This window comes from Megalobrama amblycephala, linkage group LG18 (genome assembly GCF_018812025.1).
Source record: "Megalobrama amblycephala isolate DHTTF-2021 linkage group LG18, ASM1881202v1, whole genome shotgun sequence".
In the NCBI taxonomy this organism is placed as follows: domain Eukaryota; kingdom Metazoa; phylum Chordata; class Actinopteri; order Cypriniformes; family Xenocyprididae; genus Megalobrama; species Megalobrama amblycephala.
This window is the reverse complement of record NC_063061.1, coordinates 36,647,681-36,662,456: the sequence shown is the minus strand read 5'-3', so window position 1 is coordinate 36,662,456 and position 14,776 is coordinate 36,647,681. Positions and strand designations below refer to the sequence as shown.

Genomic DNA, 14,776 nt, shown 5'->3' with positions numbered 1-14,776 from the left:
GCTAACCTATAGTGAAGTTAGTGAGTTTTATATAATTTTAAATAAATAAAAATAATTTTAAAAGGCTATAATATAAAAATACATATTTTACGTATCTTACGTAACACACACACACACACACACACACATATAAGTATATTTATATATTATAAATTAGATATATTTTATACATTTTTAATATATATACATATATATATGTGTGTGTGTGTGTGTCAAATGATTAATCGCGATTAATCGCATACAAATTAAAAGTTTGTATGTGGGTGTACTGTGTGTAATTATTATGTATATATAAATACAAACACATTCATGTATATATTTGAGAACTATTAACAAGTATATTTATTAATTTATATTTTTAGATAATTTATATTATATATAAATAAAAATATTTTGTACATAAATAACATATTTCTCTTAAATATATACATTAATTTGTGTGTATTTATATACGTATTAATTACACAGTACACACACACACATTATGCAAACTCAAACTTTTATTTTGTATGCGATTAATCGTTTGACAGCCCTAATATATATATATCGTGATTAATCGTATCCAAAATAAAAGTTTGTTTTTAGATACTATATGTGTATGTACTATGCATATTTATTTTGTATTTATAAACACATACACCTACGTGTATATATTTAATAATTATTTACATGTATATATTTATATATAATTTAAATTATATAAAATATTTATTGATTTCTAAATTTTTATATTTTTCTTAAATATATACATGTATGTGTATGTGTTTATAAATACAAAATTAATATACACAGCACACACACAAATATTATGTAAACAAACTTTTTTCTGGATGCGAATAATAGTTAAACAGCCCTCATATTATTCTATAGAACTGATTTTTCCAATTTGATAAATCTTGGATATTGTTGTTAACCTGTGATATTTCCTTTTATATAATTTTATATTGATCTTCTTTAATGGTCAAATATAATTTGAAGTAAAGATTTAAACTGTTTACATTTTTTACGATTTTTTTTTTTTAAAGATATTTGTCCTTCTTTCTGAATTTTTGTAGCAACCTTTTCCAATATAAAATAAGGTAAATATCTAACACATCTGCATTCCCTCAGGTCCGAAAGCTGTGCTCATGAATATTTAATTACGTTACGTGACGGACATTCCAAGAACGTTACCGAGCAACGTCAAGACGAGTCAATTAATTTTCATGAGCCGGTTCTTCGCCATAGTAGGATTTGTACTGCGGCGCGACCGGGCGCGTTGACTGGGGCTGCGCTGATACAGCACAAGCGGGCGTGACTTTGACGCAGGGTGGAGCGGACGGTGCAGACTATCCTTGTGAGATGAAGGTCGTTTGACTGTTTACTGTAAAAGAAGGAACTGTCGCAAGACACAGACGCGCGGGAAGTCAAGAAAAGTCACAACAACTGTTGAATAACGGAAATATGAAGTTACCATGACATCATACAGTTCTCCTCATCACAATCAAAACGGAAGCAGATGTTACAACATTTATCTGCGGAATGTTTTCCACTGTGAATAGCATAATAATCATAATTAATTAAATATATATTCACCAAAAATGTGTTTGTATGTATTTGTATGCGTACAAGATTTTACTTTAAAAACTTCTTATGACGTCAGCTGGCTATGACGTCACTGAAACACACTGTGAGCAAAGTTTGGCATATACAAGCCTCTCCCTTCAAGCACGCAAGTCATGTAATTTGAGTTGTCTGACAGCAATATTAAAAAAACATATTTGGTCAGGAAAACAATCTTACAGACACACCCAAAACCAGCTAATCATTTAATAATTATCACATTGTCATATTATGTATTATATATGCCTAGGAAAATGTTGGAATTATTAAATTATTAGGTTGTTGTATGTGCGTATGTTGTTTTTGTGTCCTCTGTGATAAATTTTTTTTCACAAATAATTATTTATGTTTAATCGCAATTAATCGCATACAAAATAAAAGTTTGTTTTTAGATACAATATGTACGGAGCCCCGCACATGACATGCAAGAAAAAAAATTAAATCGTGCGCACAATTTACTAATTCGTTCCCTCGATTTATAAATCATGCGCATGATTTATGAATCAAGGGAATGAAATAGTAAAGCATTCGCACGCTTTAGTAAATCGAGGGAACTAATTAATAAATAGTTTATGATAGTACTCGGTAATAAATGTCATTTATGTGTGTGTACTATGCATATTTATTTTGTATTTATAAACACATACACCAACATGTATATATTTAAGAAATATTTACATTTATATATTTATATATAATTTAAATTATATAAAATATTTATTGATTTCAAATATTTATATTTATATTTTTCTTAAATATGTATGTGTATGTGTTTATAAATACAAAATTAATATACACAGTACACACACAAATATTATGTAAGCAAACTTTTTTTCTGGATGCGATTATTCGTTAAACAGCCCTCATATTATAACTATGTTTCTGATTTTTCCAATTTGATAAATCTTGGATATTGTTGTTAACCTGTGATATTTCCTTTTATATAATTGTATATTCATCTTCTTTAATGGTCAAATATAATTTGAAGTAAATATTTAAACTGTTTAAAATTTTCCGATTGTTATAATTATATAATTAATTATTTTAATGTATATTAAATGTATTTAATGTCCATCTTTCATCTCAAACTGACGTAATCTACATGTAAATTCACTTGTAAATAAACATTATGGGCGGGGCTTCGGGTTGACGTTGCGTCTCTGTCGTCATCGGCAAGCGACGAGTGATTCAACTCGGTGTGAGCAGATATGGCATGTCAATAGAGATATAACGTTAGCGTGTGTTTAAAAAGTTTAAATAGTCTGGTAACGTTTCGATAATGAGCTCTCGATTATTTTTCTATGTATTCAGACCGAGAATACCCAGATCACGTGGTACGGGATGTCTGTCTGTAACCAAAACACACAGTCCTGCGAGAGGCAAACATGAGGAGGCACAGAGAAGAGCCCCAAACACCTCCTTACACCTTACTAATTCATCACTGGGGTTCGCTGTGTCACAGAATGGAGGCAGATTGAGTTTCTGCAGGAGCTTCACAACCTCTGCGTGCAGGACTGACGCCATTGGACAGGTGCAGTCGACGCACTATCACCTGGTGTACACCTGCAAAGTAAGATCATTTATATTTGTGTATGTGGGACTCTTTAGCTAGGGGAACGTTTGACTAGGTGATATTGCTCAGTCTATTTTGTCTCTTTAGGTGTGCTCCACTCGCTCCATGAAGAAAATATCCAAGATAGCCTATCACAAGGGTGTTGTCATAGTAACGTGCCCTGGATGCAACAACCACCACGTCATCGCTGATAATCTGAACTGGTTCTCTGACCTGGAGGGGAAAAGGTGTGTTTGTTCCTGTGCATGAACGATTCATCTGTGTGATTCATCCGTGCAAATGTTAAACACTAAAAAGAAAAATATTTTTTAATACAGTGTTTTCCTCTAAACTTGTCCCCTAGCTCATCTTTCTAAAGCATTATGACAAAAACTTTGTTGTGAAGTTGACTGTTGTGTGTTCTGTGTTGCCATAGAAACATTGAGGAGATCCTTGCTGCTAAAGGAGAATCGGTCCGAAGAGTTCAAGGGAACGAGGCCCTGGAAATTGTTGCAGAGGAATCAATAAAGGAGGCGTCAAGAAATGATCCAGATGAACAGAATCCACCACATCTGAGCGACGGCTCGGACAAAACATGACTGACATTTGTGAATTGCATCACTGGACATTTATATCGTCTAAAATGATCAGTTTTGAGTGCTGTTCATTGTATTATATTGTTAAACTTTTTATATTGTTGTTCATATTAAAGGGTTAGTTCACCCAAAAATGAAAATTCAGTCATTTATTACTCACCCTTGTGTCGTTGCACATCCATAAGACCTTTTTTCATCTCCAGAACACAAATTAAGGTATTTTTAATGAAATCCGAGAGGTTTCTGTCTCTCCATAGAGATCCAATGCAACTACCACTCCAAAATCCATAAAGGTAGTAAAGACATCATTAAAGTAATCCATGTGACTCCAGTGGCTTAAAGGGTTAGTTCACCCAAAAATGAAAATAATGTCATTTATTACTTACCCTCATGTTGTTCCACACCCGTAAGACCTTCGTTCATTTTCAGAACACAAATTAAGATATTTTTGAAGAAATCTAATGACTCAGTGAGGCCTGCATTCAAAGCAATGACATTTCCTCACTCAAGATCCATGAATGTACTAAAAACATATTTAAATCAGTTCATGTGAGTACAGTGGTTCAATATTAATATTATAAAGCGATGAGAATATTTTTTGTGCGCCAAAAAAACAAAATAACGACTTTTCAACAATATAGTTTCGGAGCTTTACGAATCGAATCAGTGACTCGGAGTGCCAAAGTCATGTTTAGCCGTTTGATAGGAGATCCGAGTCACTGATTCAGTTCTAAGGCATTACAGGTGTGGAATGACATGAGGGTGAGTAATAAATGGCATTATTTTCATTTTTGGGTGAACTAACCCTTTAAACTCAATTTTATGAAGCGATGTGAGTGCTTTGCTTGTGCAAAAAACACATACGTTACCACTTTATTTACAAAATAATATTATCCAAAGCGTGTTCACACAATGCCAGCTCTCGCGTGAATGCAAACGCATGCGTTGTGATGCTCTCTTGTGAACACTTGCGCATGTGCGTTGTTGACGCGCAAATCTGAACACAAAACGCATGTGTAATTTTTGTAAATAAAGTGGTAAATTATGTTTTTTGCACAAAGAAAGCTCTCACATCGCTTCATAAAACTGAGTTTAAGTCACTGGAGTCACATGGAGTACTTATGTCTTTTTCCTACCTTTCTGTACCTTGGAGTGGTAGTTGTGCTGGATCTCTATGGAGGGACAGAAACCTCTCAGACTTCATCAAAAATATCTTAATTTGTATTCTGATGATGAACGAAGGTCTTACAGAGGTGGAAAAACACAAAGGTGAGTAATAAATGACAGAATTTTTATTTTTGGGTGAACTAACTCTTTAAAGCACTGAAAAACAACCGTCTCATCACTTTGAAGGTTTTTAAGTGTTCGGCTCCTCCTTGTGGTCACTGCAATATTTTCACTCTAATGTCCTTATATTTTTAGATGACTTGCACTATATCAGCGACTGATAAACATGAATACAACTAAATCAATACTGGTTTTGCAACACTTTTGTTTGTTTATTTTTTTCAACAAAAACACATTTACAAGCAAAAGAGGTTTGGAAATTCTGAAATGGACTAAAGCACATTATAAGCAGTGTTGGGTAAGTTAAAAAAGTATTTAATTACTAGCTGCTTCAACAGTATAATTAGATTACTATACTAATTACTCTCTCTAAAATGTATTGGATTACTTATTACTCCATAAATCATACTCGACCAGATGAACAATAAAAGGATAGACATGAAACTGGACTTTTGATTCTTTCAAATAAACAATACAATTACATAAATTAATCTTGAACTGACCAAAGTGTGTAAAGGAACAAGGTTACATTAAAAACATACATTTTAACATTAAATCCTCTTGTTTTGTAACGAATTGTTCTAAAGTCACATCAGAAGTAACTGTAATTAAATTACTGAAAAAAAATGAAGAGACATACACTACTTTCTCAAGGGAAAATTAAATTACGTAGCTAATTAATTACACCCAACACTTATTATAAGTATTACATCATTGAAGAGACTTTCTTAAAATTTAAAAGAGTATTTTCTTTGAAAATGTATATTTAGTTAATGTAAAATTTTTAAAGGAACAGTAGCTAATATAATAGTTATAAATTTAATATGAAAAGAGTCTATTTTCAAACACATTTCTGGCTAATACAACAGAATAAATTATTTTTAACACAATTTGCACTAAGTGATGGCTTTGTTTACAAGTTTTGTGGAGTTTGCGCAGCGTGGTGTGACGCAGCATTAACGTCCCGAAGCGAAACCATTATAAACAGAAAGAGGAAGTAGAGTGGCGCTCAACGATGAAGCGGGGATCCGACTAAGGTCGCGGTTTATTGGAATGCTATAATTTGTGAGGATAAAATAACTGTTCTACTTTTTAATTCTGTGCCATATTTCTATTAAAATGTCTCATTATCTGTACACAATTGTAGATTATTATCCTGAAGCGGCGCGTAGGCAGAATGGTCACATGACAGCTGTTACTTTTCTCAGCGCTGGAGTAGGACGGACCGATCACAGCCGTTTGCGGTTACTAAACAAGGATGTTTAAAACGACATTATTACAAAAACGAATGATGCTGTTTCCGCTTCTATGTCAGGAATCGATCTCGGGAATTCGTAGATTCATAAGATGATACTTTCCAGACTACAAATGCCTCCAGTAAGACAAAAAACATCATGAGATTTGAATGAGACTCAATGGGGACTTGTCTGTCTGAGTCACTGAGCGCCCCGTGCTGGAAGAGAATGTCATGTCCCTTAAACCGATGCGAACCAGTACAGTAATACTGGAGTACTTAATCGGCCGTGGCTGATAGTGAAACCAGGCGGAATTCGATCACACACCGCCCAACATCCACCCGAGCTCCATACTTGAAGGAAACGCAGTTTTTCTAACTGTAGCAGCATGAATCCAGCCGGACTGTTGTGTGAAAGCGAGCGGCCGCGTCACCGTCCTTTCCTGATCGGGGTGAGCGGAGGAACAGCCAGTGGAAAGGTACGAGACGCTACATGCATGGTGGAAACTGATGCATACTGCTGGCTTTGGCGTTTTAATGCATGCAAACTTATAAATGTTGTAGTTACAGTCAACACGTCTCTCTTTTGTGCTTCACATTATATAGTGCATTGCATTTGCATTTAGGTGATGTAATGTATGAAATGCACATGCTGGAAGTAATTATAGGCAATGAAATGTATTTTTTTCACAAACAAATAAACTATAGCAAAGATAAAAGGCCCTTATCTTAAAATGTGGTGTCCAGTGTCTGAGGATATTCAGGCTGATGCAATTACAAATGGACACTAGACTATCAATCCAGATTAGGGGTGTAATGTAACGATAAACTAACGGTTCGGTGGTTCATACCGCGGTTTTTAAGTCACGGTTTGCTTCAGCAGGGGGAAAAAACTAAACAAAATCGCTTTTTTTTCTTTTCTTTTTTAAATTGAACAGTACTTTACTGAACAAATTGTGTTTCTATCTTTAAATGAATTAAATTATAATTAAAAGTTTCTTATGGATATAAAAAATTATCTCTGTTGATGCTGTGAACTATGTAGGGAGAACTTACTTGGACATTACTATAATAATAAAGGTTCAGAGCCCAAACTATTAGCCTAAATTCAGTTGCTATTTTTAGATATTATAAATAACATTGTAATCAACAAACAAATTGTATGCAAACTTGTAAACTGCACATAAGGCAGATACTTTTGATGAAATCCGATGGCTCAGTGAGGCCTGCGTAGCCAGCAATGACATTTCCTCTCTCAAGATCCATTAATGTACTAAAAACATATTTAAATCGGTTCATGTGAGTACAGTGGTTAAATATTAATATTATAAAACAACAAGAATATTTTTGCCAAAAAAACAAAATAACGACTTATTTAGTGATGGCCGATTTCAAAACACTGCTTCAGGAAGCTTCGGAACGTTATGAATCTTCTGTGTCGAATCATGATTCGGATCGCGTGTCAAACCGTCAAACTGCTGAAATCACGTGACTTTGGCGCTCCGAACAGCTGATTCGACACAAAAGATTCATAACGCTCTGAAGATTCATAATGCACGTTCAGCAGTAAGTCAGCGTCAGCGTCAACACTTGACGGAGGGCGTGTCTGAAGCTTGTGTTGACACGACCGTTATAGTGATAACAGCCAATCACATTACTTTGATTGGCTGCACAAACGCAATTGGCTAGCAACTGCTCTAGGGTGACTGCATAAAGCGATCTGATTGGCTGCCACCTGCGTTGGCACTTGAAAAGATGAGAAATCTTCTGCCGCTTGCAATGTGAGTGAAGCGACGCGACGGAACCTACAATTCAGTTCGGCAACGCATGACGTCACCCATTCAAAGTAAATGAGAAGAGTTAACGCAGCGTTAACCTTTCTAAATCTGATTATAAAATTATGTTTTTACTCCAATTCGTTAAATAATATAATTAATATAATATAATACTTTACACAGTGGCTGTCATGTTCATCACAGATTTATTTAAACATACATTAAATAATCAAGACATCAAGTAAAATATAATGAATATATAGGCTAATATAGTGCATATATTTAACGAAAGAGTTCATTTCTCTGACGAACTAACAAGCTGTGGACTCGCCTGAGGTAAATGCTACATGACAAGTTGTTTTATTGACGTCTTTCCACCGTTGAAACACTGATTGAGCGATTATATGAAATATTTCAGTAAGTTGTATCTTTCAACATACCTTCAGATGTTCATTCATGTTTATTCTGTAACTAGTATTAAAGAGGAAAGATTATTTTTTTGCTTGAATTTGTGATAAAATGGACAGAATTCTAAAGATGAAATTGTTTCTTATCAAAAGGATTAAAATGCGGAGCTTATTGCAATTATTGGTGGTGGGGCAGCAGGGGGCGGGGGGCATTCGGTACGTCATGAGAGTATCGCGGTTTTTCGGTCCTAGTCCAGATCATTAACTGCTGTTTTTCTCTTGCTAGTCCACGGTGTGTGCCAAAATCATGGAGCTTTTGGGTCAGAACAAGGTGGATCACCACCACAGGAAGGTCACTATCGTCAGCCAGGACAGTTTCTACCGGATTCTCACTCCAGAACAGAAGGCCAAAGCTTTGAAAGGCCAGTACAACTTTGACCATCCAGGTAAGAAAAATGATTGAGCCATGAATGAAAATGCTGTCGTCATTTACTCACCCTCATGTTGATTGATTTTGATGTCCTTACAAAACACAAAATCAATAGAAGGTCAGCAAAACAAGTTTGGAGCAACACGTGTGTCAGCTTTCAATGCCCTATAATGTTTTCTCTCTCCTAGATGCGTTTGATACGGAGTTCATGTGTCAGACGTTGAAGGATATAGTTGAAGGGAAAGTGGTGGAGGTTCCAACATATGACTTCGTCACCCATTCCAGGCAATAACACACGCACACTTTCTCCTCACAATGACACGTCAACCAATGACACACATGCTGAAACTCTGTCTCTTCACGTGTACATTGATAATTTGATAGTATTTTATTGTCTGTCTGATAACAGAGTATTTAATGATTGTCAATCATGTGTTCAGGCTGCCAGAGAAGATACGCGTGTATCCCGCCGATGTGGTGCTGTTTGAGGGGATTCTGGTGTTCTACACACAGGAAGTCAGAGACATGTTCCACATGAAACTGTTCGTCGACACGGACTCAGATGTTCGCCTGTCTCGCAGAGGTAACGCACATATTATCGTTAAAGCACACAGAAACCCAACAAGTGTGGAGGTATTATTTATAGGTTTATACACTGCCCGGCCAAAAAAAAGATTTCAGAAAAAGAGTCCATTCATTGAAAGACTATGGGATGTGCTGGAGGTAGACTTTACAGAGTGCTTGACTCTTGCATTGTTAATACAATATCTTGACCAAAAAATGATTCACCTCTTGATGGAAATAAATGTTGTGATGTTATTTCCATCAAGAGGTGCATCAACTTTTGGACTAATGGACTAAATAAGCTTGTGCAATTTACATATGAACACGAACGGAGATGTTGGAAGAACATACGGAGAGCATTGAGCTTGATACGTTTTTCATCTTCAAACCAAACTTGGGTCTTCAGCCGACAAAGTTTCAATCCCGTCTGGCTAGCGCGCTTCCCACAATGTTTACGCATTAGGTCAGTAGACGGACAGTAGACGGTCTTTAGTGTCTGTTCGAACACATTCGACCGCATGAGAGTTTCCACTACAAAAGTAATCCGGTCGAGTGAGTTTTTTCGACTACCTCTGAAAGTGGACAAGCTCAAAACGTTTTACACCCAGTTTACACCTGTATTTAGCGTCGTCCACTTGTGATACGATCGATCAAAACACATCTTAATACCTGTGCCAAAGGTGCCGATTCACGTGTGAAAATGATTCTTCATGCTCCTTCCCAACCATTCTTTCTCAATTTGAGCCTGATGAATCTTGACATCCTGGAATATGGCCATGATGTGTCTTCCTACACGGTTGTTTAAGAAATGAAAAGCTACACACTTCATCAATTAGGGTTAGAAGAACTGTTGCCAAACATATAACATGCTAGAAACATAATAATCACTGCAATAATGATCCAGTCAGAGACTTAAGCATTTGCCTGTTTCAATCCAAATAGCGACTGCTTTTTGTTTTGTTTTTTGGCCGGACAGTGTATAATGTAATATTTACTTTCAGCTGGTGTTTAAAGCAAGTTTTTTAATTTTTGCATTTTCAACATAAAGTATTTATTTGAATATAACTTTCAGACATTCTTAAGGGTGCCATCGAATGAAAAATTGAATTTATCTTGGCATAGTTGAATAACAAGAGTTCAGTACATGGAAAAGACATACAGTGAGTTTCAAACTCCATTGTTTCCTCCTCCTTTTATAAATCTCATATAAGTCCTCAGAGGAACAGGCGAATCTCAACATAACACCGACTGTTACGTAACAGTCGGGATCATTAATATGTACGCCCCCAATATTTGCATATGCCAGCCCATGATCGAGGCATTACACAAGGGTAAGCAAGCAAGGACAATAGCGAAAAACAGCAGATGGAGCAATAATAACTGACATGATCCATGATAACATGATATTTTTAGTGATATTTGTAAATTGTCTATCTAAATGTTTCGTTAGCATGTTGCTAATGTACTGTTAAATGTGGTTAAAGTTACCATTGTTTCTTACTGTATTCACGGAGACAAGAGCCGTCGCTATTTTCATTATTAAACACTTGCAGTCTGTATAATTCATAAACACAACTTCATTCTTTATAAATCTCTCCAACAGTGTAGCATTAGCTGTTAGCCACAGAGCACAGCCTTAAACTCATTCAGAATCAAATGTAAACATCCAAATAAATACTACACTCACAGGAATCGACGTATGCATGATGAACACTTTGTAAAGATCCATTTTGAGGGTTATATTAGCTGTGTGAACTTTGTATTTGCTGTTTAAGGCAGTTGAGAGCTCGCGGGGGCGGGGGAGCGGGAGATTTAAAGGGGCCGCACGCTTAATCGTTGCATATGTAATAATGGCTCAAAATAGACAGTTAAAAAAATTTATTTAAAAAAATCTATGGGGTATTTTGAGCTGAAACTTCACAGACACATTCAGGGGACACCTTAGACTTATATTACATCTTTTGAAAAGGGGTTCTAGGGCACCTTTAAAGGTACAGTGTTGTTATTGTTAAGTTCAATTTTGTTTTTATTTCATAGACACATTTCAAATTTGTATTTATTAGTTTTGTTCGTATTAATTATAGTTAGGAAATAGTACATTTCAAGAGTTTAAAATAAGATCTTAAGAATTTAAAATGGGCAAAACTTAATAGAGGAACTTTAAATTTGTGATTAGGAATTATGTACACTATCATTCATAACTTTGGGGTTGGTAAGATTTTTTAATGTTTTTGAAAGAAGTTTTTCTGCTCACCAAGGCTGCTTGTATTTGATCAAAAATACAGTAAAAACAGTAATATTTTGAAATATTATTGCAATTTAAAATAACTGTTTTCTATGTGAATATATATTAAAATGTAATTTATTTCTGTAATGCAAAGCTGAATTTTCAGCATCATTACTCCAGTCTTCAGTGTCACATGATCCTTCAGAAATCATTCTAATATGCTGATTTGCTGCTCAAGAAACATTCCTGATTATTATCAGTGTTTAAAACCGGTTGCTTCACATTTTTGCGGAAACCATGATACATTTTTTTTTCAGGATTCTTTGTTCAAAAGAACAGAAACAGAAATGTATTTTGAAATAGGAAGCGCTTGTAACATTATCAGTGTCTTTACTGTAACTTTTGAGCATTGAATGAGTCCTCGCTCTTTAATTAAAATATATTAAATATTAGAATAATTACCATAGATGCATGTTGCCTGTGTAACAGTGTCTGTGTAATATTGTGTGTTTAGTTCTGCGCGACATGAGGAGAGGCCGAGATCTGGAACAGATTCTCTCACAGTACACCACGTTTGTTAAACCGGCCTTTGAAGAGTTCTGCCTTCCGGTGAGAAAACACACACACGTGACCATTTGATATTCGTGTTAAATTATTTAATGCATTCATGACGTCTGAAATGTCTCTCCAACTCAGACCAAGAAATATGCAGATGTCATAATACCTCGTGGAGTTGATAACATGGGTAAATATGAGGCAAAATAATTGTGCGTGTATAAAATTAAGCCTTGCTTTTCAAACCTGTTGCTTCTCTTTTGTCTTTTAAATCTTCAGTGGCAATAAACCTGATTGTTCAGCATATTCAGGACATCCTAAACGGTGACATCTGCAAATGGCAGAGGGGTTCTGTCAATGGACACGCCCACGGGCGGAGTCTAAAGAGAGGCGTGGCCGAACACAGTGAGAAATCGAGCGGAGGCGGGAATCTTCCGGCAAAACGCCCCCTACTGGAGCCCAGCACACGACCACATTAACACACAAACACACAGAAGAGAATCATAAGTTCTCAAAACCTGAAAGCTTGAATTTTTCTGCATGCTTCCAACACACGATCTCTGTCAAGTTCATTTTTCACTGAGTTTAAGAATGCCTTCTGCTGCTTATCTGAGTCACCTTTGAACTGTAGTCATGTCTCTCTCAAAGAGGAACTGTTGTGTATATGTACAATAGTTAATGTCCTACATTATCTGTCATACTAATCACATTAATCTGTACAGAAATGATACAACAACCAGTACCTGTAACAGGGTAAACACAATGGTACATAAGCAAAAACTGCATTTCACTGCCTGACTTGTCTCATTGGGATGTAATTTCACTATAAAACATGAGATTTTCAATTACACCTGCAGTGTATAATGGCATTTTAAACAGTTCCAGTGTTTCTTGCCTTATCTAGATCACAAACTCCTGTTTGATCAGATTTAGGATAAGATGAAATAGATGAAGTAAAATACTTCTAGTGAATCTTGTGATAGTTTAGTATTTAAAATATTAATCTATCACTGATGTGTCTCTTTGTTTTGAATGTTCCACTGTATAATTTATGTTACTCGGTCTGAAATTGGAATGTGAATATTTTAAGATAGTTTTGCATTTCTTCTACAAACTTTTTTTTAAATATTAAAGAGAACATGCTTATGTGACTTCACATCTCATTATTTTTACATGCAACTTTGTGTCTGAAAAAAAACAAACAATTTTTATGATTTTTATAGTACTATGAAAAGCGCTATACAAATAAAGGTAATGTACCATGGTACAGAATTGATTTTTCAGAATTGAATGATTACTGTATTCATTAACCATGATAATTTACTTCAAGATAAACTAGCATTCAAAAGTTTAGGGTCAGTAAGATAAGTCTCTTCTGCTCAACAAGGCTGTATTTATTCTATCATAAATACATGAAATATTACAATTGATACTACAGGGCTGTTGTATGCTCGGATCTGATTGGCTGATGAACGTTCTTATTTTTTCAGGGCAATTATTTTCAGGGAAATGCACAGCTAAAGTAGTTCTAGCAGGTCTTGACCGCATTACAACTCCATATCACTTCGCCAAATGATTTCCGTTATGTCAGTGGGACTTTACCGCCTACAACTGCAAAAGAAACAAAACCTACAATGACACCGACCAAGCAAATAAATATAGTAAACAATAGGATAAAAACAAAATGCATTTTATTGTGTCATGAAAGCGCATTCTCAAACGTACACATGGTACGGACTACAATCGCACAGAAACCTGTTATTCATGCTGCTCTGATGAATTAATCAGTAAAATAGTTTAGCAACGTAAAAGCTACATGACATTTCTCACCAGCGAGGTAATAACTGCAGTTCTTGATGTAGATAAACTTATAGTTTCGCTATTAGACACTGCTGCCGTTAGAGACACACAGATGAGGTAAGCTAATTAGGGCCTAAATCTGCGGCCATTAGGACGTCGCAGAAGGTGGTACCTGGGCGTGGCAGGGGGGCTCGACAGCGCCCCCTTGAACAAAGTCTGAAATCTTGGTCCATATCTCAAACACGCTTGCACGTATTAGTATGAAACTTGGTACACATATAAACCTCATTGGGCCAAACAACTTTCATGCTTTAAGTTATAGCCACCCCAACAGGAAGTCAGCTATTATGGGTTGTTTGAAAAACACATGCTCTGGAATTTGATATAGTCCTCCTAGGCGATTAATCCGATCGCCACCAAACTCGGTCAGCATGAAGTCAAGACACTGAGAATGTAAAATTGCCAGTGGATTTTTGATATCTCGAATGGTTTGGCCATGGCGAGGCAACGAATTTATGGCGAGAAAAGGGAATCAGGAAGAGTGTTATAACGTCTGCATACATTGACTGATTTTTATGAAACTTCAGCTGTGTGTTCGTTATAGGAGTCTGATCACATGGATGTGACTATTGTGAGTCAAAGTTATAGCGCCACCAACTGGCAGCAGGAAGTGTGTCACTTTCAAAATGGTTTGATATCACCCTCTTATTGTTTTACCCAATTTGCTTCAAACTTCATCACAATAAT

The 14,776-nt window shown here is 35.7% G+C and overlaps 2 protein-coding genes across 3 annotated transcripts; both read left to right on the top strand.

The window, feature by feature from the left end:
- The first annotated feature begins 2,741 nt into the window (after positions 1 to 2,741).
- On the top strand, positions 2,742 to 3,884 carry dnlz (DNL-type zinc finger). Its single transcript, XM_048165977.1, has 3 exons — positions 2,742 to 3,172; positions 3,263 to 3,402; positions 3,591 to 3,884. The coding sequence occupies exons 1-3, from the start codon at positions 2,882 to 2,884 to the stop codon at positions 3,751 to 3,753; spliced, it is 594 nt and encodes a 197-aa protein (XP_048021934.1). The 5' UTR covers positions 2,742 to 2,881; the 3' UTR covers positions 3,754 to 3,884.
- Positions 3,885 to 5,012: 1,128 nt separating this feature from the next.
- uck1 (uridine-cytidine kinase 1) lies at positions 5,013 to 13,380 on the top strand. 2 transcript variants are annotated; one of them, XM_048166313.1, is made up of 7 exons: positions 5,013 to 5,335; positions 8,740 to 8,899; positions 9,072 to 9,168; positions 9,324 to 9,466; positions 12,189 to 12,283; positions 12,371 to 12,419; positions 12,509 to 13,380. In XM_048166313.1, exons 1-7 carry the CDS (start codon positions 5,204 to 5,206, stop codon positions 12,706 to 12,708), a joined length of 876 nt encoding a protein of 291 aa, XP_048022270.1. In that variant the 5' UTR covers positions 5,013 to 5,203; the 3' UTR covers positions 12,709 to 13,380. The 2 variants fall into 2 exon arrangements, with proteins under 2 accessions (XP_048022270.1, XP_048022271.1); XM_048166314.1 differs by lacking the exon at positions 5,013 to 5,335 and adding an exon at positions 5,942 to 6,750.
- Positions 13,381 to 14,776: the final 1,396 nt, after the last annotated feature.